Source organism: Bubalus bubalis, chromosome 18 (assembly GCF_019923935.1).
Source record: "Bubalus bubalis isolate 160015118507 breed Murrah chromosome 18, NDDB_SH_1, whole genome shotgun sequence".
Taxonomy (NCBI): Eukaryota; Metazoa; Chordata; class Mammalia; order Artiodactyla; family Bovidae; genus Bubalus; species Bubalus bubalis.
Genome location: NC_059174.1, coordinates 60,938,981 through 60,958,842, shown reverse-complemented (window position 1 = coordinate 60,958,842; position 19,862 = coordinate 60,938,981). Strand labels below are relative to the sequence as shown.

Here is a 19,862-nt window from a genome sequence, read left to right as displayed (position 1 = left end):
TTACCTTTCGCCAATTATCTCGTTTCTTTTTCCACACCTGACCTGCCCTAAGGATCCTCACCAACATGCATATGAAACTTTTTTCCAAGATGGATTCTAGTCCAGAGCCCTGTGAGGGGGTCCTTGGCATCACCTATTATGGGATGGCATCCCCTTATTTTTGACCTCCAAAGAGGCTTTCTGGACATGTGCAGCGTCTCCCCAGTTCCAAGGGTGAGAAATATGTGACCTCTTGATCTTTTAATCAAATAGAGTTTAGCCCTGCTGTGATTGTTACCTTAATTGTCCACAGGAACAAAGTCCAGCTACTTATGATGTTCTTGTCATTTCCATCTCGAAGTGCCAACAGGAGGCTGGCTGTAAATATCTAGCCTAGAGCCCACCTGTCTCCTTCCTCAGGAAATGTAAACAGGAGTCTAATTCTAAATGTTCAGCCTAGAGCTTACCTAGATCCTACCTCAGGACCACATGGGGCTCCTGGGCACAGAGGCATATTTCTGTCCCTGTGTTTCTTGTAGGCATGACTCCAGCCTCCATGACCTTCTCTGAGTTCCAAAGTGCAGCTTCAAGCAGTTGCTAATCATGGAAGAAATGATTGGCAACTGCTTGAATGGGTGTTCCCATTCCATGGATGGGAATGAATACCAGAGAAACCTGTATGCAGGTAAAGAAGCAACAGTTAGAACCGGACATGGAACAACGGACTGGTTCCTAATTGGGAAAGAAGTACATCAAGGCTGTGTATTGTCACCCTGCTTATTTAACTTATATGCAGAGTACATCATGTGAAATGCCAGGCTGGATGAAGCACAGCTAGAATCAAGATCGCTGGGAGAAATACCAATAATCTCATATTTGCAGATGACACCACCCTAATAGCAGAAAGTGGAGAAAAACTAAAGAGCTTCTTGATGAAGGTGAAAAAGGAGAGTGAAAAAGTTGGGTTAAAACTCAACATTCAAAAAATGAAGATCATGATATTCAGTCCCATCACTTCGTGGCAAATAGATGGGGGAAACAATGGAAACAGTGATAGACTTTATTTTCTTGGGCTCCAAAATCACTGCAGATGGTGACTTCAGCCATGAAATTAAAAGCTCTTTGGAAGAAAAGCTATGACCAACTTAGACAGCATATCAAAAAGCAGAGACATTACTTTGCCAACAAAGGTTAGTATAGTCAAAGCTATGGTTTGTCCAGTAGTCATGTATGGATGTGAAAGTTGGACCATAAAGAGGACTGAGCGACGAAGGATTGATGCCTTTGAAAAGTGGTGTTGGAGAAGACTCTTGAGAGTACCTTGAACTGCAAGGAGATCCAACAAGTCCCTCCTAAAGGACATCAGTCCTGAAGATTCATTGGAAGGACTGATGCTGAAGCTGAAGCTCCAATACTCTGGCCACCTGATGTGAAGAACTGACTCATTGGAAAAGACCTGGATGCTAGGAAAGATTGAAGGCAAGAGGAGAAGGGGACGACAGAGGATGAGATGGTTGGATGATATCACCAACTCGATGGACATAAGTTTGAGCAAGCTCCGGGAGTTGGTGAAGGACAGAGAAGCCTGGCGTGCTATAGTCCATGGGGTCACAAAGTGTCCAACATGAGTGAGCGACTGAATAACAACAATCATGGAAGCAGCAGCTGAGAAACCATTTAAGGCAAGATTAAAGGGACCAGACAGTCATAAGATTAGGGGCCGACCACATGAGACCCTGCACACACCCTAATCTTGTCAGCAGCCTCTTCCTGGAACCTTTGCCATAAAACTCACTGAACTCGCCTGGGTAGGGACTTAGTTTCAATGGCAGGAGCAAGCTCTGTCTTCCTGGACTGGCAAAGCAATAAAGCTGTTCTTTTCTCCTCCACACAAAACTCTGCCTCTGAGGTAGACTCCACACTGGTGTTCAGAGAGGCTGAGCTTTCAGCATCACTTCCTGTTAATGCAGGTGTAACACCCAGATAGAAGGAGTTGAAGGGGTGACAACGTGATAATAGACAAGGGAGACCTCATTTCTTTTCAGGAGAAGAAGGCTGAAACTCAGTCTGGACCTAGTGCTTTGCAGGGACTTGTAGCCAGGTAGCTGACTGTCTAGTTTTATCTAAGTAGGTTTTAACTTTTAATATGGTATTAACACATAGATACCACATTTCCTGGTGGCTCAGATGGTATAAAAAAAAAAAAAATCTGCCTGCAAGGCAGGAGACCTGGGTTCGATCCCTGGGTTGAGAAGATGGGTCAGCGATCCCCTGGAGAAGGGAATGGTGACCCACTCCAGTATTCTTGCCTGGAGAACTCCATGGACAGAGGAGACTGGTGGGCTACAGTCCATGGGGCTGCAAAGAGTCAGACAAGACTGAGTGACTAACACTTTCACTTTTAACACAGACAACGGGTGCTATTGGTTACCACACATGTCTCTTCTTTTTGTTGATGTGTGATCCAAAGCAATTTCATTGTCTAAAAATGTTCTGGTGACAAGAGAAGACCTTTAAAAAGTAAGTTTGCAGTTGCCAGCTTCCAGCAGATATTGTTTAGGTCTGATCCAGCTCAGAAAACTCAAATTTTCAGCAACACAAGGACTTGTCTGGAATCACATTGTCTGAACTACAGCTACTCCATTTTGACTTTTAATTGTAGTTTTCTCCTTAATGGCCACAGCAGATGTCACCATTAGTGATGTCGGTGTTTTACTAGGTATGAGAAGAGGCAAGAATTGGGGCTCATAAAAACCTTCTCCTGAAAGTACACCTGCTCCACTCTTCATACTCCCTCTTGTGGGAGAATTCTTCATCTTTTCTGTCTTCTCTGGTCTTAAACTTTGGCCACTGTATGCAAAGAGCCAATTCATGGGAAAAGACGGGGGACAAAAGAAGGGAACGGCAGAGAATAAGGTGATTGGATGGCATCACTGACTCAATCAATGGATGTGAATTTGAACAAACTCCAGGTGATAGTGAAGGACAAGGAAGCCTGGCAGACTGCAGTCCATGGAGTTGCCAAAGGTTGAACACGAGTTAGAAAAACAATAGACAACCGCTCTGACAACTCAGCAGGCTGCCTCCTGGAAACCTGTCTCTGGATTCCCAGAAGGTGGCGCTAGGGCTCCAGTTTGTGGGCGCCCTCGCCCAGAGCGGGGGGGTCGGGGGGGTGGGGGTGGGGGTGTGTGTGTGGTGGTGGTGGTGGGGGGGGCGGTTTTCTGAGCCCGCTTCTTGTCTATAGAATTGTTTTGGACGCTGCAGGGGGAGGGCCCCACAGGGAACCCCCGGAGAGCAGGGGCAGGTGTGGGTCCAGGACCTGGGGCACTGAGGGCAGGTTGAAGCTAGTGGTAAGGAACCCGCCTGCCAACGCAGGAGACATAAAAGACACAGGTTGGATCCCTGGGTTGGGAAGATCCATGGAGGAGGGCATGGCAACCCACTTCAGTAGAGGAGCCTGGTGGGCTACAGTCCGTGGGGTCGCAAAGAGTCGGACGACTGAGGTGACTTAGCGCGCAGCACGTGCCCGCAGTAGGGAGATTCCTGGGTGTGGTTTGCCCATAGGCTCCTGTGTTGAGGGCAGTCACTCTTTGAAATGTTTATCTTTCAAAGGTAAGAAGTTTACCGTACCTCTTTACCAAAACCCTTCCTCTCCCTCGTCATGGGGGTCCCCCCTCAGGTCTCCGGTGCTGCTGTAGAGAAACAGGTGTCCCCAGGGATGTCTGCAGAACTAGGGCAGCTTTTTCTGTGGTGGGAGATCAACCCCGTGGGATGTTTCCTTGTGAGGGGGAGGGAAAAGCGTCTGCTACGCCTTGATCAGACTTCCTTTTTTTTCTCGCCAGAATCCTACTCCCCACCTCCCCGCAAGTGAAGGCCCCATGCATAGTCTCTTCAGTCCCGTCCGACTCTTTGCAACCCCATGGACTGTAGCCCACCAGGCTCCTCTGTCCATGGGGATTCTCCAGGCAAGAATCCTGGAGTGGGTTGCCATGTCCTCCTCCAGGGGATCTTCCCAACCCAGGGATCGAACCCGTGACTCCTGTGTCTCCTGCATTAACTAGCGGGTTCTCTACCGCTGAGCCAGGGGGTGAAGCCCCTAGTGAAGGTCGGCCTTCTCCAAATCCCCTCCCTTGCATGGAGTCTCTAGATCAGTATCTCTGGGTTCCCACCACCACCGTCACCACGACCACCGCCACCACTGGCAGCATCTCCGTCAGAGGGGTCCGGGCAGGTTCCCTGGCTCCGCAAGTTCTGCAGCCATAGCGAGGTCTGTCAGCCTGTGACCAGACGCACAGACGGACAAGACTCCTCCAGGGCCCCTTGGGCAGATGGAGATGTGTCCCCCACACCCACGGAGATGCTTTTCCTCCTGAGTGGATGTCTAACTCATTGTTTATTTATTGAGAGAGACTTGGTTTTTAATATTAGTTTTAGGTACACTCCATAGTGATTTGGTATTTTTAAAGATGCTGTAATATTATATGTGGCCTCTCAAAAAATAATACAAATGAAAGTATATAGCAAAATAGAAACAGCCTCACCTAACTAACTTCACCTAACTAACTAGTGGCGATTTGTGAAGAGAGAGAAGGGGGAAGGGGCAAAGTGGAGGTATGGGATTAAGAGATACAAATTACTATATATAAAGTACATAATCAGGAAGGATATGTTGTGGAGCACAAGGAATTATAGCCATTTTTCTGTAATAACTTCCACTGGAGTATCATTTGTAAAATACCAAATCACTGTGCTGTATATTTGAAACTAGGGTTATAGCAACACTACTTCAATTTATTTAAGTTGATAGCCATTTCTACAAATTTATTTATTTTTAATTGAATATAATTCAATCTTTAAAAATACTGGTATAAAATAGTTCACACTTGTTTACTTTTTGTTTTTAATTGTGTGGATCACAATAAACTGTGGAAAATTCTGACAGAGATGGGAATATCAGACCAACTGACCTGCCTCTTGAAAAAGCTATATGCAGGTCAGGAAGCAACAGTTAGAACTGGACATGGAACAACAGACTGCTTCCAAATAGGAAAAGGAGTACGTCAAGGCTGTATATTGTCACCCTGCTTATTTAACTTATATGCAGAGTACATCATGAGAAACGCTGGGCTGCAAGAAGCACAAGCTGGAATCAAGACTGCCAGGAGAAATATCAATAACCTCAGATATGCAGATGACACCACCCTTATGGCAGAAAGTGAAGAGGAACTAAAAAGCCTCTTGATGAAGGTGAAAGAGGAGAGTGAAAAAGTTGGCTTAAAGCTCAACATTCAGAAAACGAAGATCATGGCATCTGGTCCCATCACTTCATGGGAAATAGATGGGGAAACAGTGGAAACAGTGTCAAACTTTATTTTCTTGGGCTCCAAATCACTGCAGATGGTGATTGCAGCCATGAAATTAAGAGACGCTTGCTCCTTGGAAGGAAGGTTATGACCAACCTATATAGCATATTCAAAAGCAGAGACATTACTTGGCCAACAAATGTCCATCTAGTCAAGGCTATGGTTTTTCCTGTGGTCATGTATGGATGTGAGAGTTGGACTGTGAAGAAAGCTGAATGCCGAAGAATTGATGCTTTTGAACTGTGGTGTTGGAGAAGACTCTTGAGAGTCCCTTGGACTGCAAGGAGATCCAACCAGTCCATTCTAAAGGAGATCAGTCCTGGGTGTTCATTGGAAGGACTGATGCTGAAGCTAAAACTCCAATACTTTGGCCATCTCATGCGAAGAGCTGACTCATTGGAAAAGACTGATGCTGGGAGGGATTGGGGGCAGGAGGAGAAGGGGACGACAGAGGATGAGATGGCTGGATGGCATCACTGACTCAATGGACGTGAGTCTGAGTGAACTCCAGGAGTTGGTGATGGACAGGGAGGCCTGGCATGCTGCAATTCATGACATGACTGAGCGAATGAACTGAACTGAACTGTAAGTTTCTAAGGGCTAAGAATTCTGATTAATACATGTAATTAAAATGACTATAATTAAAAAAGGTAACCACCTTTGTGTGCAAGGAAATGTTTCAAAAGTTATAAGGAAACCACTTCATCTTACTCCATCTGTATTTTAATTCATCTAATAACTTGTTTCTCAGTTTCTTGACGTCCATCCCTCCTTCACTCTACTGCAGTTGTTCATTCCCACAAACAAGCCTCTACTTCATTATTAACAATATCCTGAAGGTCCATAATCTCAATTTCAAGCACCTTGTTCTGCAATAACTCTTTATCATGTCTATCCAGTTTTGCCTCCTATCTTTCAGTTGCACTCAATTGTATCAATTTGTCAATCAACCATTACTTACCACTTCTTTCCCACACCTCTGACAATGCAGGTTTTTTTCTTTTTAAATTAAGAACTTTCCTTCATCAACTCTAGTATGTAACTCTAAGAGTTTGTAACAGAAAACTGAAGAAAAACAAACATTCCCCCAAAGTTACATTATGTCCCAATAAATCTGGGAGGAAAAGGAAAATTGATCATTTCTTTCTATCTTGATGAGATGAGCCACTTCATCTGTTGTTTTTCTCCTCTTCCTAAAGTCTGCTTCATTTGATAGTAATATAGCTGCCCGGGTTCCTTGTACCACTGTTTGCAAAGGGTATCTGTTCCCTTCCCTTTACTTCCGATTTGTTTGTGTCCTAGTTTTTCAAGTGCGGCACTGGACACAATATGTAGTTAGCTGCCTTTCCTCCCCCTGTGGCGATATTTGTGTGTTTGCCGGAGAGAGCCCCAAGGAAGAGCCTCTTTAACATTTGTTTATGGTTGGTTATGCCGGGTCTTTGCCGCTGCCCCTGGGCGCTGCTCTGGCTGCGGGCACGGGCTGCTCAGTGCGGCAGCTTCTCTTGTTGCGGAGCCTGGGCTGTGGGCTTCGTGGGCTCAGGAGCTGCGGTGCGTAGGCCCAGCTGCCCTCGCGCGGCATGTGGAATTCTCCCGAACCACAGATCGAACCAGTATCCTCTGTGCTGGCAGGCCGATTCCCAACCCCTGAGCCCCCAGGGAAATCCCGAGGAAGAGCTTCGTGGATGCAGGTGGATATTTTATTTCTTCCTCCAGTTGCTGACTACTTTGTTGTACATTCTGTGTGAAATGTTATCTTGCTGCACACTTTACGAGGCAGGCGCTATTTTCTATGTATGTTACCCTTTGAAGAGTACTTAAAAAATTAGACAACTTTAAGGTCGTTTGTCCTGGCAAACGACCTTAAATAAATATAGGTCCCTAAATGCATTTCACCTTCACACCTCACAGAAGCTCAAAGTGCCCTGTGAACCTGCAGATCCTCCAGTGCATGGAGGGACTCCACACAGCAGCTGTTTCCTGTGGTTAACACCATTCATCACTAGGGGTGTTTTTGTCAAGAGTCTGGGAGGCAGAGGCTGGTGGCTATGGCTCATTGTTCTCCTCCAAGCTGTGTCAGATACCATATCCAAAGTATATGGTAAGTCCTAGTAGGGAGATGAGACAGTGAGGAGGAAAAGCAGGCACTCTCCTCACTCACAAGTGCCCAACAGGCCTCCATTACAGCATCTGACACAGTGATGGGGAGAGGTGGTAGGCAGAGGGTTGGATTCAGTCACTCAAGAGGTCTCTTTATCCCAGAAAGTTACTTACCAATGGCATTCCAGATGCCAAACAGGGCCCAGGTCCCAGAGGTTGTCTGCATCATCAGGTAAACATTCACAAAGATGCTGACCAGTGCAAGGACAGGCAGAGCAGGGACCTGTGGGCAGAGTCAGTTCATCCCTTGACACAGCCCAGACGTCTGAAAGGGAGACCCTGCCCCACATGTGGGCAGAGAGACTCCAGTCCTATTCCAGCTGGGCGTTCGGTGCCTACTCAGCCAGTGTATGCAAAGCACTGAGTGTAGATTGGGGAAGGGTCCACTGGTTTCAGCAATTCCCCCTATTTCCTGGTCCAGCGAAGGATGTTTAGACCTCAAAGCACACGACTTCATTCACTCAAGGTGGACACTCTGGGCACGTAAGTTCACCTATCTTGAAGTGAAGAGGACTGGGGCTCTGGGCTGCCTCCAGATGATGACTGTCACCCCAGTGATGAGCAGCAGCAGCAGCACAGCCACTGTTGTGAGCCCGGGGTCTCCAGAGAACATCTGGCTGGGCCACTGGGCCAGGATCACACTCAGGATGGTCAGCAGGGGAACTGCAAGGGTCAAGGTGGAGGAGAACAGGCTGGACTCCAGAAGCCAAAGATGTCAGGACCTCAGGTCACACCCCTCCCCAGGCTGCCCACATCAGGAAGGGACATCGTATCTCCAAGACTCCTCAACTGACAAAATACACACTCCTACCCTATCCTGTCAGTTTTAGAATACAACTAAAGGAAATCCCACTGCTCACCAAGCAGGAAGGCACATCCATAGACAATCTGGCCAGATGTCTGGGTGGGGGTGGTGCTGGGAGGGAACCACAGACTCTTCACAATGTTTGAGGTTCCTGCTTTAGGTTCAGTTTCCAAAGGATTTTCTTTGATTTCAGGCTCCATCTCAGTTTCTTCCTTTGTTTTCTCCTCACTGAAATCCTGATCTGGCTGGTACCTGCACTAGAGATGTCCAGGCAATGTGTACAGCAGGCCATCCTCATTTAACATCACACAGCCTAATCCATAACTGTCCTGACTTCAGCCTAACAGGACATTTAAAAAACACAGCTTGAGGGCAGAAGACCTCCCCATCAATTCTCATGAGTCTGAGACCCCCCCAACCAAGGTGTCGTGAAGGAATCTCACCTGAGAACGAGAACAGAAAACGTCCCGAGGGTATAAGCAAGCAGGACCCCAATTAACATAGGTTCCACAATATCAAGGAGGTTGAAGAGTAGTGCCAAGACCCCTAGAATGAGGACACAAACAAGGTGGAGAAGGGAGTGAGAGGCTGGAGGAAATAGCCAAGCTAAGGAACTTGATCAAAGAAGGAGTGAGTTTTTGTTTATTTACCTGCCAGAGTTCCAAAAACCACGATGGTAATGACAGGGGTCTTTGTGCGGGCGTGGATCCAGGTAAGTCCCCAGAAAAGCAGTCCGTCTTCTGCCATTTCATAGATCAACTGAGACATGACAAACATGGCACCCAGAAGGCTGGAAGAGAATATGGAGACATCGTGTGGACCCAGAGAGGCAGGACAGACCTGGGCTTCTGCCCCCTAGTCTACGCTGGGTGTTGCGTCTTGCCCTCTTGTCTCTCAGTGCCAATGAAAAGACTGTCTGAGAATCTCACAGTAGACTGGGAGAAGCTTTGACACTGACCTGTATAAAAGAGCACACAGGAAGACAACAGCCATGATATATCTGGCCGGGTCCTGTGATAAGGGGTTGTCAGGCTGAATCTGGTAGTAGGGCACCATGAGGGTGAGCGCCGCTGAGACACCGAAATACACCAAAAAGCGGATGAAAATGGAGATCACCATGCTCAAGGGGGTGGAACGTTGAGGATTTAGGGCTTCTTTGCCTGCAGGAGAGAAGGAAGTACTGGGTCAGGAAAACACACAGACTGAAATCAGAAAAAATCCTTTCCTTTTGCACCTCCAAAACCTCGTTCATCTTCTAGCAACTCCTGTGCCCAAAGGCAGCCCAAACTGTGCCCACACCCCCAACGGGACACGCCATGACCATGTTACCTGTAGTGACAATGGCTTCAACACCAAAATACTCCTAGAAACATAGAGCTGCTCCTTGAAGAATCCCATCAACGCCAAAGGGCACAAACCCTCCAGAACCCAGAGGCCCACGCTATGGTGAGAGAAGGAGCAAGAAAGGTGAGTGAGGTGAGGTCTGCCATCTCTACTGGACTCCCCCCTTAATACCACAGGTCCTGGGCTCTAGGATTCTCACCATTGGATCCATCATTCCAGATCTCTTTAGTCTCGACCATATTTCCAGCTCTGCACCTCCTCCCCCTCCATGCATTACTATGACCAGGAGTACCCTCCTCCTAACATATAGATGTCACTGGATTCAGATGTGTCCAATTTGTAGTCCTGTTCTGTGAGCTGCCAGTTGTCCAGGTCTCCCTTAATGAAGCCAGACAGGATGATGATGATGGGAACTGAAAGGTTCATGGCTGTGAATGCTTTGATAACCAGGGCTGACACTTGAGCTCTCAGAACCAGTACTCCTGTGGGAGAGATGGAATATGAAGCATCCAGAATGATCAAGTCCATAGCCACAGAAAGCAGACTAGTGGTTGCCGAGGGCTGGGTGGCAGGGGGCATTGGCAGATGGACTTCTCAATGGGTTATGGGGTTTCTTTTATGAGTGATGAGCATGTTTGCAATCAGATAGAGGTTATGGTTGCCCAATATTGTGACTGTACTAGGTGCCACTGAATTATACACTTTCAGATGGTTAATTTCTTATTGTGGTGATCGTCTTGCAATAAGTCCATCAAATCTTTGCATTGTACACCTTGACTTATACAACATTGTACATCAGTTATATCTCAGTAAAGCTGGGAAAGAATAATAGAATATTTAATTTTATGCTATCATAATATCCTCTCAATTAAAAAACAATGTTTGATCTCAGTACAGAGGAAGAAACTTGTTGGTCTAAGTAAATGTTTATGAGCAAGGGTGATTTTGTCCCTCAAGCAGTTGGCACTGTCTGGAGACATTCTGATTGTCCTAATCTGGGGGGAGGGTGGGCATCCCTGGTGTCTAGTGATTAAAGGCCAGGGATGCCACTCACCCTACAATGGTTTTCTTAAAACCCTACCATGCACAGACAGCCCCCCACACCAAGAATGATCCAGCCCGAATTGTCAACGGTGCCAAGGATATAAAACAGCAGTGTGTGTCCTCCCCTCCTGCCACCTTTCCTTTCAGTCCTAACCCCCCCACATTTTTCCACCCAAGCCTTTCCCTCCCCAGCTCCTGCTCCACACCCCACTCTTCTCATCCTGTCTCTGTCCCTTCTCACCGATCACCAGCACCACAGACAGAGTGACAAAGTCTGGGAATGTAGCCAGGAAAGAGGGCATATATGGAGAGAAAGTTCCCTGTAATGCCTAAGAGATGTGGTTGCCAATCAGACTGTCAAAGGCCATGCTCCAGGCATTGGACACACAGGCAGCAGCTGCAGAAGCAGAAAGAATATTCATTAACAAAACTACTTGATCCCCTACCATGTGGCATGGGCTTCCCAGGGGAAACTAGTGGTAAAAAACTCACCTGCCAATGCAGGAGACATAAGAGAAGTAAGTTCAATTCCTGGGTTGGGAAGAACCCCTGGAGAGGGGCATGACAACCCACTCCAGTATTCTTGCCTGGAGAATTCCATGGACAAGGGAACCTAGTGGGCTACAGTTCATGGAGTCTCAAAGAGTTGGACACGACTGAAGCACCTTAGCACGCATGCACCCACCATGTGACATAGGATGTGTTTTTTAAAAATAAAGTACTTAACCACAGAGAGTTATCTCTTCTTGGGGTGGGAAGAGCAGACCTAGGTAACTCACAAAATAGGTCAACTATTCAATATGCTAGGTGAAAATAAATATTATGCAAGAAAAGAACACAGGGAAATAGGAACTGGGGTACTGGGAGATGAGGATTGAAAAGGTAGTCTTAAAGGAAAATCCTGCAAAGACAACAGCTGAGCAAAGACTTGAAAATGGTGAGGATGAGCTGTGGGCCAAGCCTCCCTCTCACCCACACCCTAGGTTCCCTTTCCTTCTGGGTTTGTGGTCCATCATTAAAGGAAAACAGGATAGAGCTGAGTAGAATGAAGCTGTGGGGTTTTCCTGCTGCTATTATCCCCTTCCCCCTGCAAGTCCAATAACAAAGTACCTATGAATGAATGAAGACCCCCCTCAATCTCGCCTCCTGATCTTAAGCCCCACACCTCCCCCCACCCCTCATCCTCTCACCAACAACTTAGGACAGGATGAGGTTCCAGCTAGTGATGAAGGCACAGAGCTGACCCATGGTGTCGTAATTGTAGAGATACACAGAACCGGAATGTGGTACCCGGGCCACCAGCTCCACATAGCAGAGCCCAGACAACAGAGATGACAGAGTGGCCATCAAGAAGCAGATGATGATCGCCGGACCAGCTGTGTATGTGGCCATGGCACCAGCCACGATGTACACGCCAGCTCCCAGGCTGCTGCCCACACCCAAGGCCACTAGGTCCAGAGTGTTCAGACATTGGGCCACACGCCTCTCAGACCCCTCCCTGGGCTCCAGCCGCCACAGGTGAACCAGCTTCTGACCAAACTGATGAACATCCTGACACTGCATCCTAGACACAGTTGAGGCTCCGATCTGCTGAGAAAACAACGCAGCAAGCCATCAACGGTGTCCACCTGCCCTTGGCCCTAGGAGGGCAATTCCAAGGAGTGATGGAGTGATGGGGAGGAGGTGGTAAGAGGACGCATTGAATAAGTTCTCCATCTCCGAGAGTTACTGGAAGGGTTGTTTAAAGAGAAGCAAGGCAGAGAAGACTATGTCACTCTAAAATGCGCCACTTTGGTGGGTAGACTGTCTTGTACATGTGTGCATGCTAAGTCACTAAGTTGTGTCCAACTCTTTGTGACCCTATGGACTGTAGCCCATCAGGCTCCTCTGTCCATGAGCTGAAGGTGATTCAGACCCTATGGGCTGCAGCCTCAAGAAAAATTCCTTGCCTCTCTCTCAACTGATCAAAATAATTCAGCTTACGGTGCCTATGTCAGGAAGAAAGCTACTACCAGGGAGAACTTCTTGTCTTAGAAAGAGGTCAGCAAGGAGAGGTGAACATTTGTCAATCAATCATTTGCTCATCTCATCTTCTGTAATCGAGTGGGGTTGGTCTCAGAGAGAGACAGCCCTGAGCAAGTGGTGGCTTGAAGGGAGATCTACATTCTCTGCTCAGGAATTGGACCTGGGAAGCCTGGATGAAAACCAGCAATCCCAGCCACTCATCCACCAGGCGCTAGAGGCTAGAAACAAGATTCCCCTGATTTCTGCCCCCACTGAAAAATGTGTTTTCACACAGGCAAACACCATTTAAAAAAATTAAAATGACAAAAGCAGTTTATTATTAGAGACACAACAAGCAGGAGAACACACAGAGAAACAGTTTATTTAAGACAGAAGCGAGGCAGAGTTACACACCTGGAGAGAAAGGGTGTGGGCGTCCCCCTCGTGAGGAGGAGCCCCATAAAAAGCAGGTAAATCATTCATACAGGGCAGCTCCTCCAGGTTTGTTTGACTTTGTTCAATTTTCTGGTTTCTTTTTCCACACCTGACCTGCCCTAGGACCCTCCCTAAAACTCCTGTGCAACATTTCTTCCAAGATGGATTCTAGTCCAGAGCCATATGAAGGAGGTCCTTGGCATCCATCTCCTATTAGGGGGTGACACTCCCTCTTTTTAACTCCCAAGGAATCTTTCTGTGCATGTGCAGTGTCTCCTTTGCCCCAAGGGTGGAAAATATGTGACCTCGTGACCTTTTAATCAGTGTTAAGCCATGCCATAATTGTAGTCTTAAAGTGTTCCCAGGAGGCAATGTCCAGCTATTTACTCTCTTCCTGTTATTTCTGTCTTGAAGTGTGAACAGGAGGCTGATTGTAAATATCCAGCATAGAGCCCACCCTCCTCCTTCCCCAGGAAAGGAAGACAGGAGGCTGTTGAGAAATGCCAAGCCTTGACCCATGTATCTCCTATCTCACTTGGGAGGCCACTCTGGTTCAACGCTTTGACCGAGCTGTGCTAGAGTCTGTCCCTCCATACAAATTCCATCTCATTTTGACCCAAACCAGATTTTCATTTCGTTCAGCAAGCAGTGAAACAGGAAGCTCTCAGGTTCAGGACCCTTGGCGTAAACCTGTGATCCGAGTTCTCTAACCACCAAGTCTCTTAAATAATCACACCTGTCAAGGAGGGGAGGGAATAATGATAACTATTTTCCTGTATCATTCAGGAAAGGAAGACAAAGGTGTGCATTTTGTGCAAAATTGGACAAGCTGGTATGTAGTGGAGCTGGATTTGAACCCATAGACATGGCTGATTTCAGGTTCATTGAACACGTAGGTTCCTTCACACCATCTCTGGTATAACTCCTCAAGAGTCTTTAAATTCCCAAAAGACTTCTCATGGCCAAGAAAGCCAAGTCAAAGATCTGCCATCAGATTTCACTAAGTGGATTTCTTTCTACTAGAGATCCCCAAAATATTTTGAAATTCCTGCACATGTCTGCAGATGGTCAATTTCATTTACCCATTAAATCTGTTCATAATCTGATTTCTGAAGCGACCAGCCTGAGACAAAAGAAAAATGTTTTAATTTTACCCATAGGTGTAAATTACCGAAGTGTTGTAAATCATACATAGCTTCAGGAGAACAGCTGCTTTATGTCTGAAAAAATAGTAATTAGAAGCCAATCATAATATGTCAGACAAAAGTCATAAAATTATAATCATATTTAGCATTTCATTTGTAGGTATTAGTCACTCTGCTGCTGCTGCTGCTAAGTCGCTTCAGTCGTGTCCGACTCTATGTGACCCCATAGATGGCAGCCCACCAGGCTCCCCCATCCCTGGGATTTTCCAGGCAAGAACACTGGAGTGGGTTGTCATTTCCTTCTCCAATGCATGAAAGTGAAAAGTGAAAGTGAAGTCACTCAGTTGTGTCCGACTCTTCGTGACCCCATGGACTGCAGCGTACCAGGCTCCTCCGTCCATGGGATTTTCTAGGCAAGAGTACTGGAGTGGGGTGCCATTTCCTCCTCCAGGGGATCTTCCAGACCCAGGGATCAAGCTCAAGTCTCCTGCATTGAAGACAGGTTCTTACCATCTGAGCCACCAGGGAAGCCCAGCAGTTCATTTAATGCTGTGTAATTCATTTCTGTTACATTTGAGTCCAGTTTTTCTATTAGTTCTGTTGACCTGGACTGATGATTAAGGATGACAGTGAGAGTGATAGTTTCAAGAAGTTTGTGAGGTTTTTGTTAAGGCTGGTATGATTTGTCCAGTGAGGTGAGTACCTTGATTACTGGATACTGTGGAAAGCATACTCCAAGTGGAAAACATTGATTTTTTTTTTTTTTTTTTTTTTTTTTTTTTTTTACAATTTCCTTTAATTGTGAAGGCATCAATCCTGCAGCCAGGAAAGGCTTAAACCCATCATATAAAATGAGATTTTCCAGGGAGCCAGGAAAAGCCGGGCAGTTGTCTCCAGTGTCCCAGAGCCCTGAATGTTTAATCAACAGCCATTGTTTATCCATTTTAAATCCCCTCAGTTAGAAGTAGACTGTTGCCATGCTCTTAACTGGTAGCTCAGACGGTAAAAACCTGCCTGCACTGCAGGAGACTCATGTTCGATCCCTGGGTTTGGAAGATCCCCAAGAGAAGGAAATGGCAGCCCACTCCAGTATTCTTGCCTGGAGAATCCCGTGGACAGAGGAACCTAGCGGGCTACAGTCTATGGGGTCGCAAAGTCAGACAAGACTAAGACTAACACTTTCACTTTCAGTTGCTATGCTACAAGGATATCAAGGTAGCAAAATTCTGACAATAAAAGTTAAGTTTTGTAGAAGTAGAATGAACTTTATCCACATGTGCCATAATCTTCAGAGATCACTGTGAAATACTCCTTATTTTGTCAACCAAAGTAACGAAAGATCTCAAAAGCAAATACAAATCACTTAGACCCAAAGAGTTCACACAGTCTGTTATCAAAAGCAGTGCTCCAAGAAAACATTGTTGTCTTAACAGACAGAGAAAACCATACTCCAGTGTGGCAACAGCTTACTGTTAATAACAACATCTATTTACCTAATTAATTTTAATTCAATTTTAGAAAGCCCTTTCTATAGATCTTGAAGAGGTAACACTTTTGGAAAGGAATCAGAGTGAATTCACAACTAGATATTAAAAGAGACTTCTCAAGTCATATTTAAAGTCTGACTATAAACTTTCCTGCTGAGTCCAGGGGTAAAGAATCCACCTGAAAATGCAGTTGGATCCCTGAACCTGCAGAGAGACATGACAACAAGGGAAGCTTGGAAGCTGCAACTGGAGAGCCACCCCCGCTCAGACAAATAGAGAAAGCCAGCCCACAGCGACAAAGACCAGACACAGCCAGATATTAAATCAATTAATTAAATAGTCTCTAGGGGTTTTCACATTAAAAATGTGATTGCAATGCAATTGACAAAGTAGCTGGGTTACTGCTGTGATTTAAAACACTCTCACAAAGTAACCAGAATTATGCCTGATAACATTGCACTTGTTTGTGTGGCATCCAAGATAAAGTTGAAGGAGACTTAAAGCTTAGTTGAAAAAGAAACCTTGAAAGTGAAAATGTTAATCTCTCAGTTCTGTCCAACTCTTTGCTATGCCATGGACTATATAGCCTGCTAGGATTCTCTATTCGTGGAATTTTCCAGGCAAGAACACTAGAGTGAGTTTCCATTCTCTTCTCCAGGGATCCTCCAACCCAGGATCGAACCTGGGTCTTCTCAAGTAAAGTAGGAAAGAAAATCACAGGATAAAAAGAGAGAAAGGCACAGTGTGTGTGCTGGTGGGCTGCTTGAGAAGAAATATACTGGAGGGCCCGGGGGATGTAATTTTCCTACCACCCCTAAGAAATAAAGTGTGATGTGTAGCAGGGAGAAATTTGCTGATGGTGCCAATGACAAGTCCCTGCACACGGCTCGCAATGTTGATGAGGAAGCACTGCTGGGCTGAGGACACGTTGGGGGTTGTGGTTCAAGGAGAACAAGAGACAGAGGGAGAGGGGACAGATGAAAACAGAACTTGCGCTCCTTTACTGAGCGGATCTAGATGGAAACCTGTGCGTCTTGGAAGCAGAGAGTGAGAGCAAGCAAGTTCTCATGGGAGAGAGAGTCTCAGAGGTCTCCAGCCAGCAGTCTGGGGAGACCTGCAGTTTACCTTGAAATCCTGGGTTTCAGCATCAGATGTTCTTGGAGAGAGTCAGTTGTGAGCGGTGGCTTAGCTCTGTGCGCAGGTATTGAACCCGGGTGGCCTGGGGGAAAACCAGGACTCCTAGCTGCTCGTCCACCAGGGGCCAGAGGCTAGAGACAAGGTTCCCCTGACTCTTGCCTCCATTAAAAAATGCATTTCTCAAGGAGGAAAAAATTTTTTTAAATATAGAACAGGTACAAAGTGTATTATTAGAGACACAGCACAACGCTGAGAGAGCACTCAGAGGAAGTTTGTTCAGTTAAGACAGAAGCAAGGCAGAGATACACACCTGGAGAGAAAGAGTGTGGGCGTCCTCCCAGGAGGGGAGCCCCGTAACCCTACAAAGTCAGTAAACTCACTCATAAGGGCAGTTCTTCTGGGTTTGTTTATCTTTAGCCAATTATCCACTTTCTTTTAACACAACTGACCCGCCCTAGGACCCTCACCCACTTGCTTGTGCAAGTTTTTTCCAAGACAGATTCCAGCCTGGAGGCCATGGGACGGGGTGGGTCCTGACATCTCCTGTCATGGGGGGATGCCCTCCTCCTCTCTGACCCTCAACATGTGCCGTGTCTCCCTGGCTACAAGGCTGGGAAATCTGTCACTCTTGACCTCTAAATCAAAGAGGGTTTGGCCCTGCCACAATTGTTGCCTGAAAGCGTCCACAGGAGACAAAGTCCAGCTACTCACTCTGTTCTTGTCATTTCCATCTTGAAGAGCCAACAGGAGGCTGCTTATAACTATCTAGCCTAGAGCCCACCTGCCTCCTTCCTCAGGAAATGTGAACAGAAGTCTAATTGTAAATGCCCAGCCTGGAGCCCACTAGCTCCTACCTCAGGACCATATGGGGCTCCTGGGCGTGGAGGCTTTTTTCCGTCTCTCGTTCCTTTTTTAAAAGTATTTTTTAATACCCAAAACATTTTGTATTGAGGTGTAGCCAAGTAATGATGTTGCGGTAGTTTCAGGTCAACAGCGAAGGGATTCAGTCACACATGTACATGTGTCCATTCTCCCCCAGTGTCCCGTCCCATCCAGGCTGCACCCAACACTGAGCAGAGCTCCTTGTGTCTACAGTAGGTCCTTGTTGCTTTTCCATTTTAAATACAGCAGTGTGTACATGACCTCCCAAAGTCCCTATCGCTTCCCCTGGCATCCATAAATTCATTTCCTAAGTCTGTGAATCTCCTTCTGATCTGTAAGTAAGTTCATTTCTGTCCCTTGTTTCTTGTATCCAGACTCCAGCTTCCATGACCTGCTCTGAGTTCCAAAGGGCAGCTTCAAGCAGTTGCTGCTCACAGATTCTGAAACTCCAATACTTTGGCCACCTGATGTGAAGAGCTGACTCATTTGAAGAGACCCTGATGCTGGGAAAGATTGAAGGCAGGAGGAGAAGGGGATGACAGAAGATGAGATGGTCGGATGGCATCGCTGACTCAATGGACATGAGTTTGGGTGGACTCCGGGAGTTGGTGATGGACAGGGAGGCCTGGCGTGCTGCAGTCCATGGGGTCGCAAAGAGATGGACACGACTGAGTGACTACACTGAACTGAACGGAATCATGGAAGGAGCTGCTGAGAAACAACCTGAGGTAAAATTAAAGGGACCAGAGACCCTTTAAGTTTTAATCTTTGTCAAGATGAGGACATCGAATGCCTGAGACCTTGCACACACCCTGATCTGTCAGCAACTGCTCCCTTGAACAGTTGCCATAAAACTCCTCCCTGAACTCACCTGGGTTGGGACTCAGTTTCAATGGCAGGAGCCTGCTCTGTCCCCTGGGCCTGGCAAAGCAATAAAGCTGTTCTTTCCTCCTCCACCCAAAACTCTGCCTCTGAGGTTGGACTCCACACTGGTGTTCAGAGAGGCTGAGCTTTCAGCATCACTTCCTGTTAATGCAGGTGTGACCGACCCAGATAGAAGGAGTTGGATGGGTGACAACTTGATCATTAATAGAAAAAGGAGACCTTATTTCTATCATGTCCCTTATTTATTTATTATTTAGGCTGTGCTGGGCTTTCTCTGCTGCGTGTGAGTTCTCTCTATTTGCAGGGAGTGGAGGCTACTCTCCGGTTGGGGCACAGGGGCTGCTGACTGCGGTGGCTTCGGGCTCTCGAGTAGCAGGCTCAGTAGTTGTGAACACAGGCTCAGCTGCTCCGAGCATGTGGAATCTTCCTGAACCAGGGACTGAACCTGTGTCTTCTGCATTGGCAGGTGGATTCTTATCCCTGGACCACCGGGGAAGTCCCCTAGATGTCATTTCTTCTCAGGAGAGTTTGCCTGACAGCCCATCAGGACCTGGTGCTTGAGGGAGATGTGTAGTCAGGCTCCAGTTGTCTCCTTTAACTAAGTAGGTCTTAACTTTTTTGTAGTGAAACAAGTAAAGTGTACACTTAATCCATGTATCTTATACAGGTATGTATTTTATGCAGATTGATTATACATGTACACACATACTTCACTTTTTGCAATGCTGCCTTTTTTACAAATTGAGGATTTGTGGCCACTGTGTTGTCAGTTAATGTTCACCATATCTTAGAAAACATTACTTTTAAATCAAGGTATGTACAGTATTTTTTTTTTTTTTACAGATTGTTATTTCTCACACCAAAATCAGATTGACTGTATTTTTTTTGCAGCCAAAGATGGAGACGCTCTATACAGTCAGCAAAAACAAGACCGGGAGCTGTCTGTGGCTCAAATCATGAACTCCTTATTTCCAAATTCAGACTTAAATTGAAGAAAGTGGGGAAAACCGCTAGGCCATTCAGGTATGACCTAAATCAAATCCCTTATGATTATACAGTGGAAGTGAGAACTAGATTTAAGGGACTAGATCGGATAGACAGAGTGCCTAATGAACTATGGACGGAGGTTCATGACATTGTACAGGAGACAGGAATGAAGACCATCACCAAGAAAAATAAATGCAAAAAGGCAGAA

At 46.4% G+C, this 19,862-nt stretch overlaps 1 protein-coding gene across 1 annotated transcript; it reads right to left on the bottom strand.

Moving 5' to 3' along the window:
- Positions 1-11,889: 11,889 nt before the first annotated feature.
- Positions 11,890-12,369, bottom strand: LOC102413313 (cationic amino acid transporter 3-like). The gene has a single exon (XM_044931096.2). The coding sequence runs from the start codon at positions 12,253-12,255 to the stop codon at positions 11,890-11,892; it is 366 nt and encodes a 121-aa protein (XP_044787031.2). The 5' UTR covers positions 12,256-12,369.
- Between the last annotated feature and the right edge of the window lie 7,493 nt (positions 12,370-19,862).

Excerpts from the sequence above, each read along its gene's own strand:
- LOC102413313 (XM_044931096.2), bottom strand. The coding sequence starts at position 12,255 with ATGCAGTGTCAGGATGTTCATCAGTTTGGTCAGAAGCTGGTTCACCTG.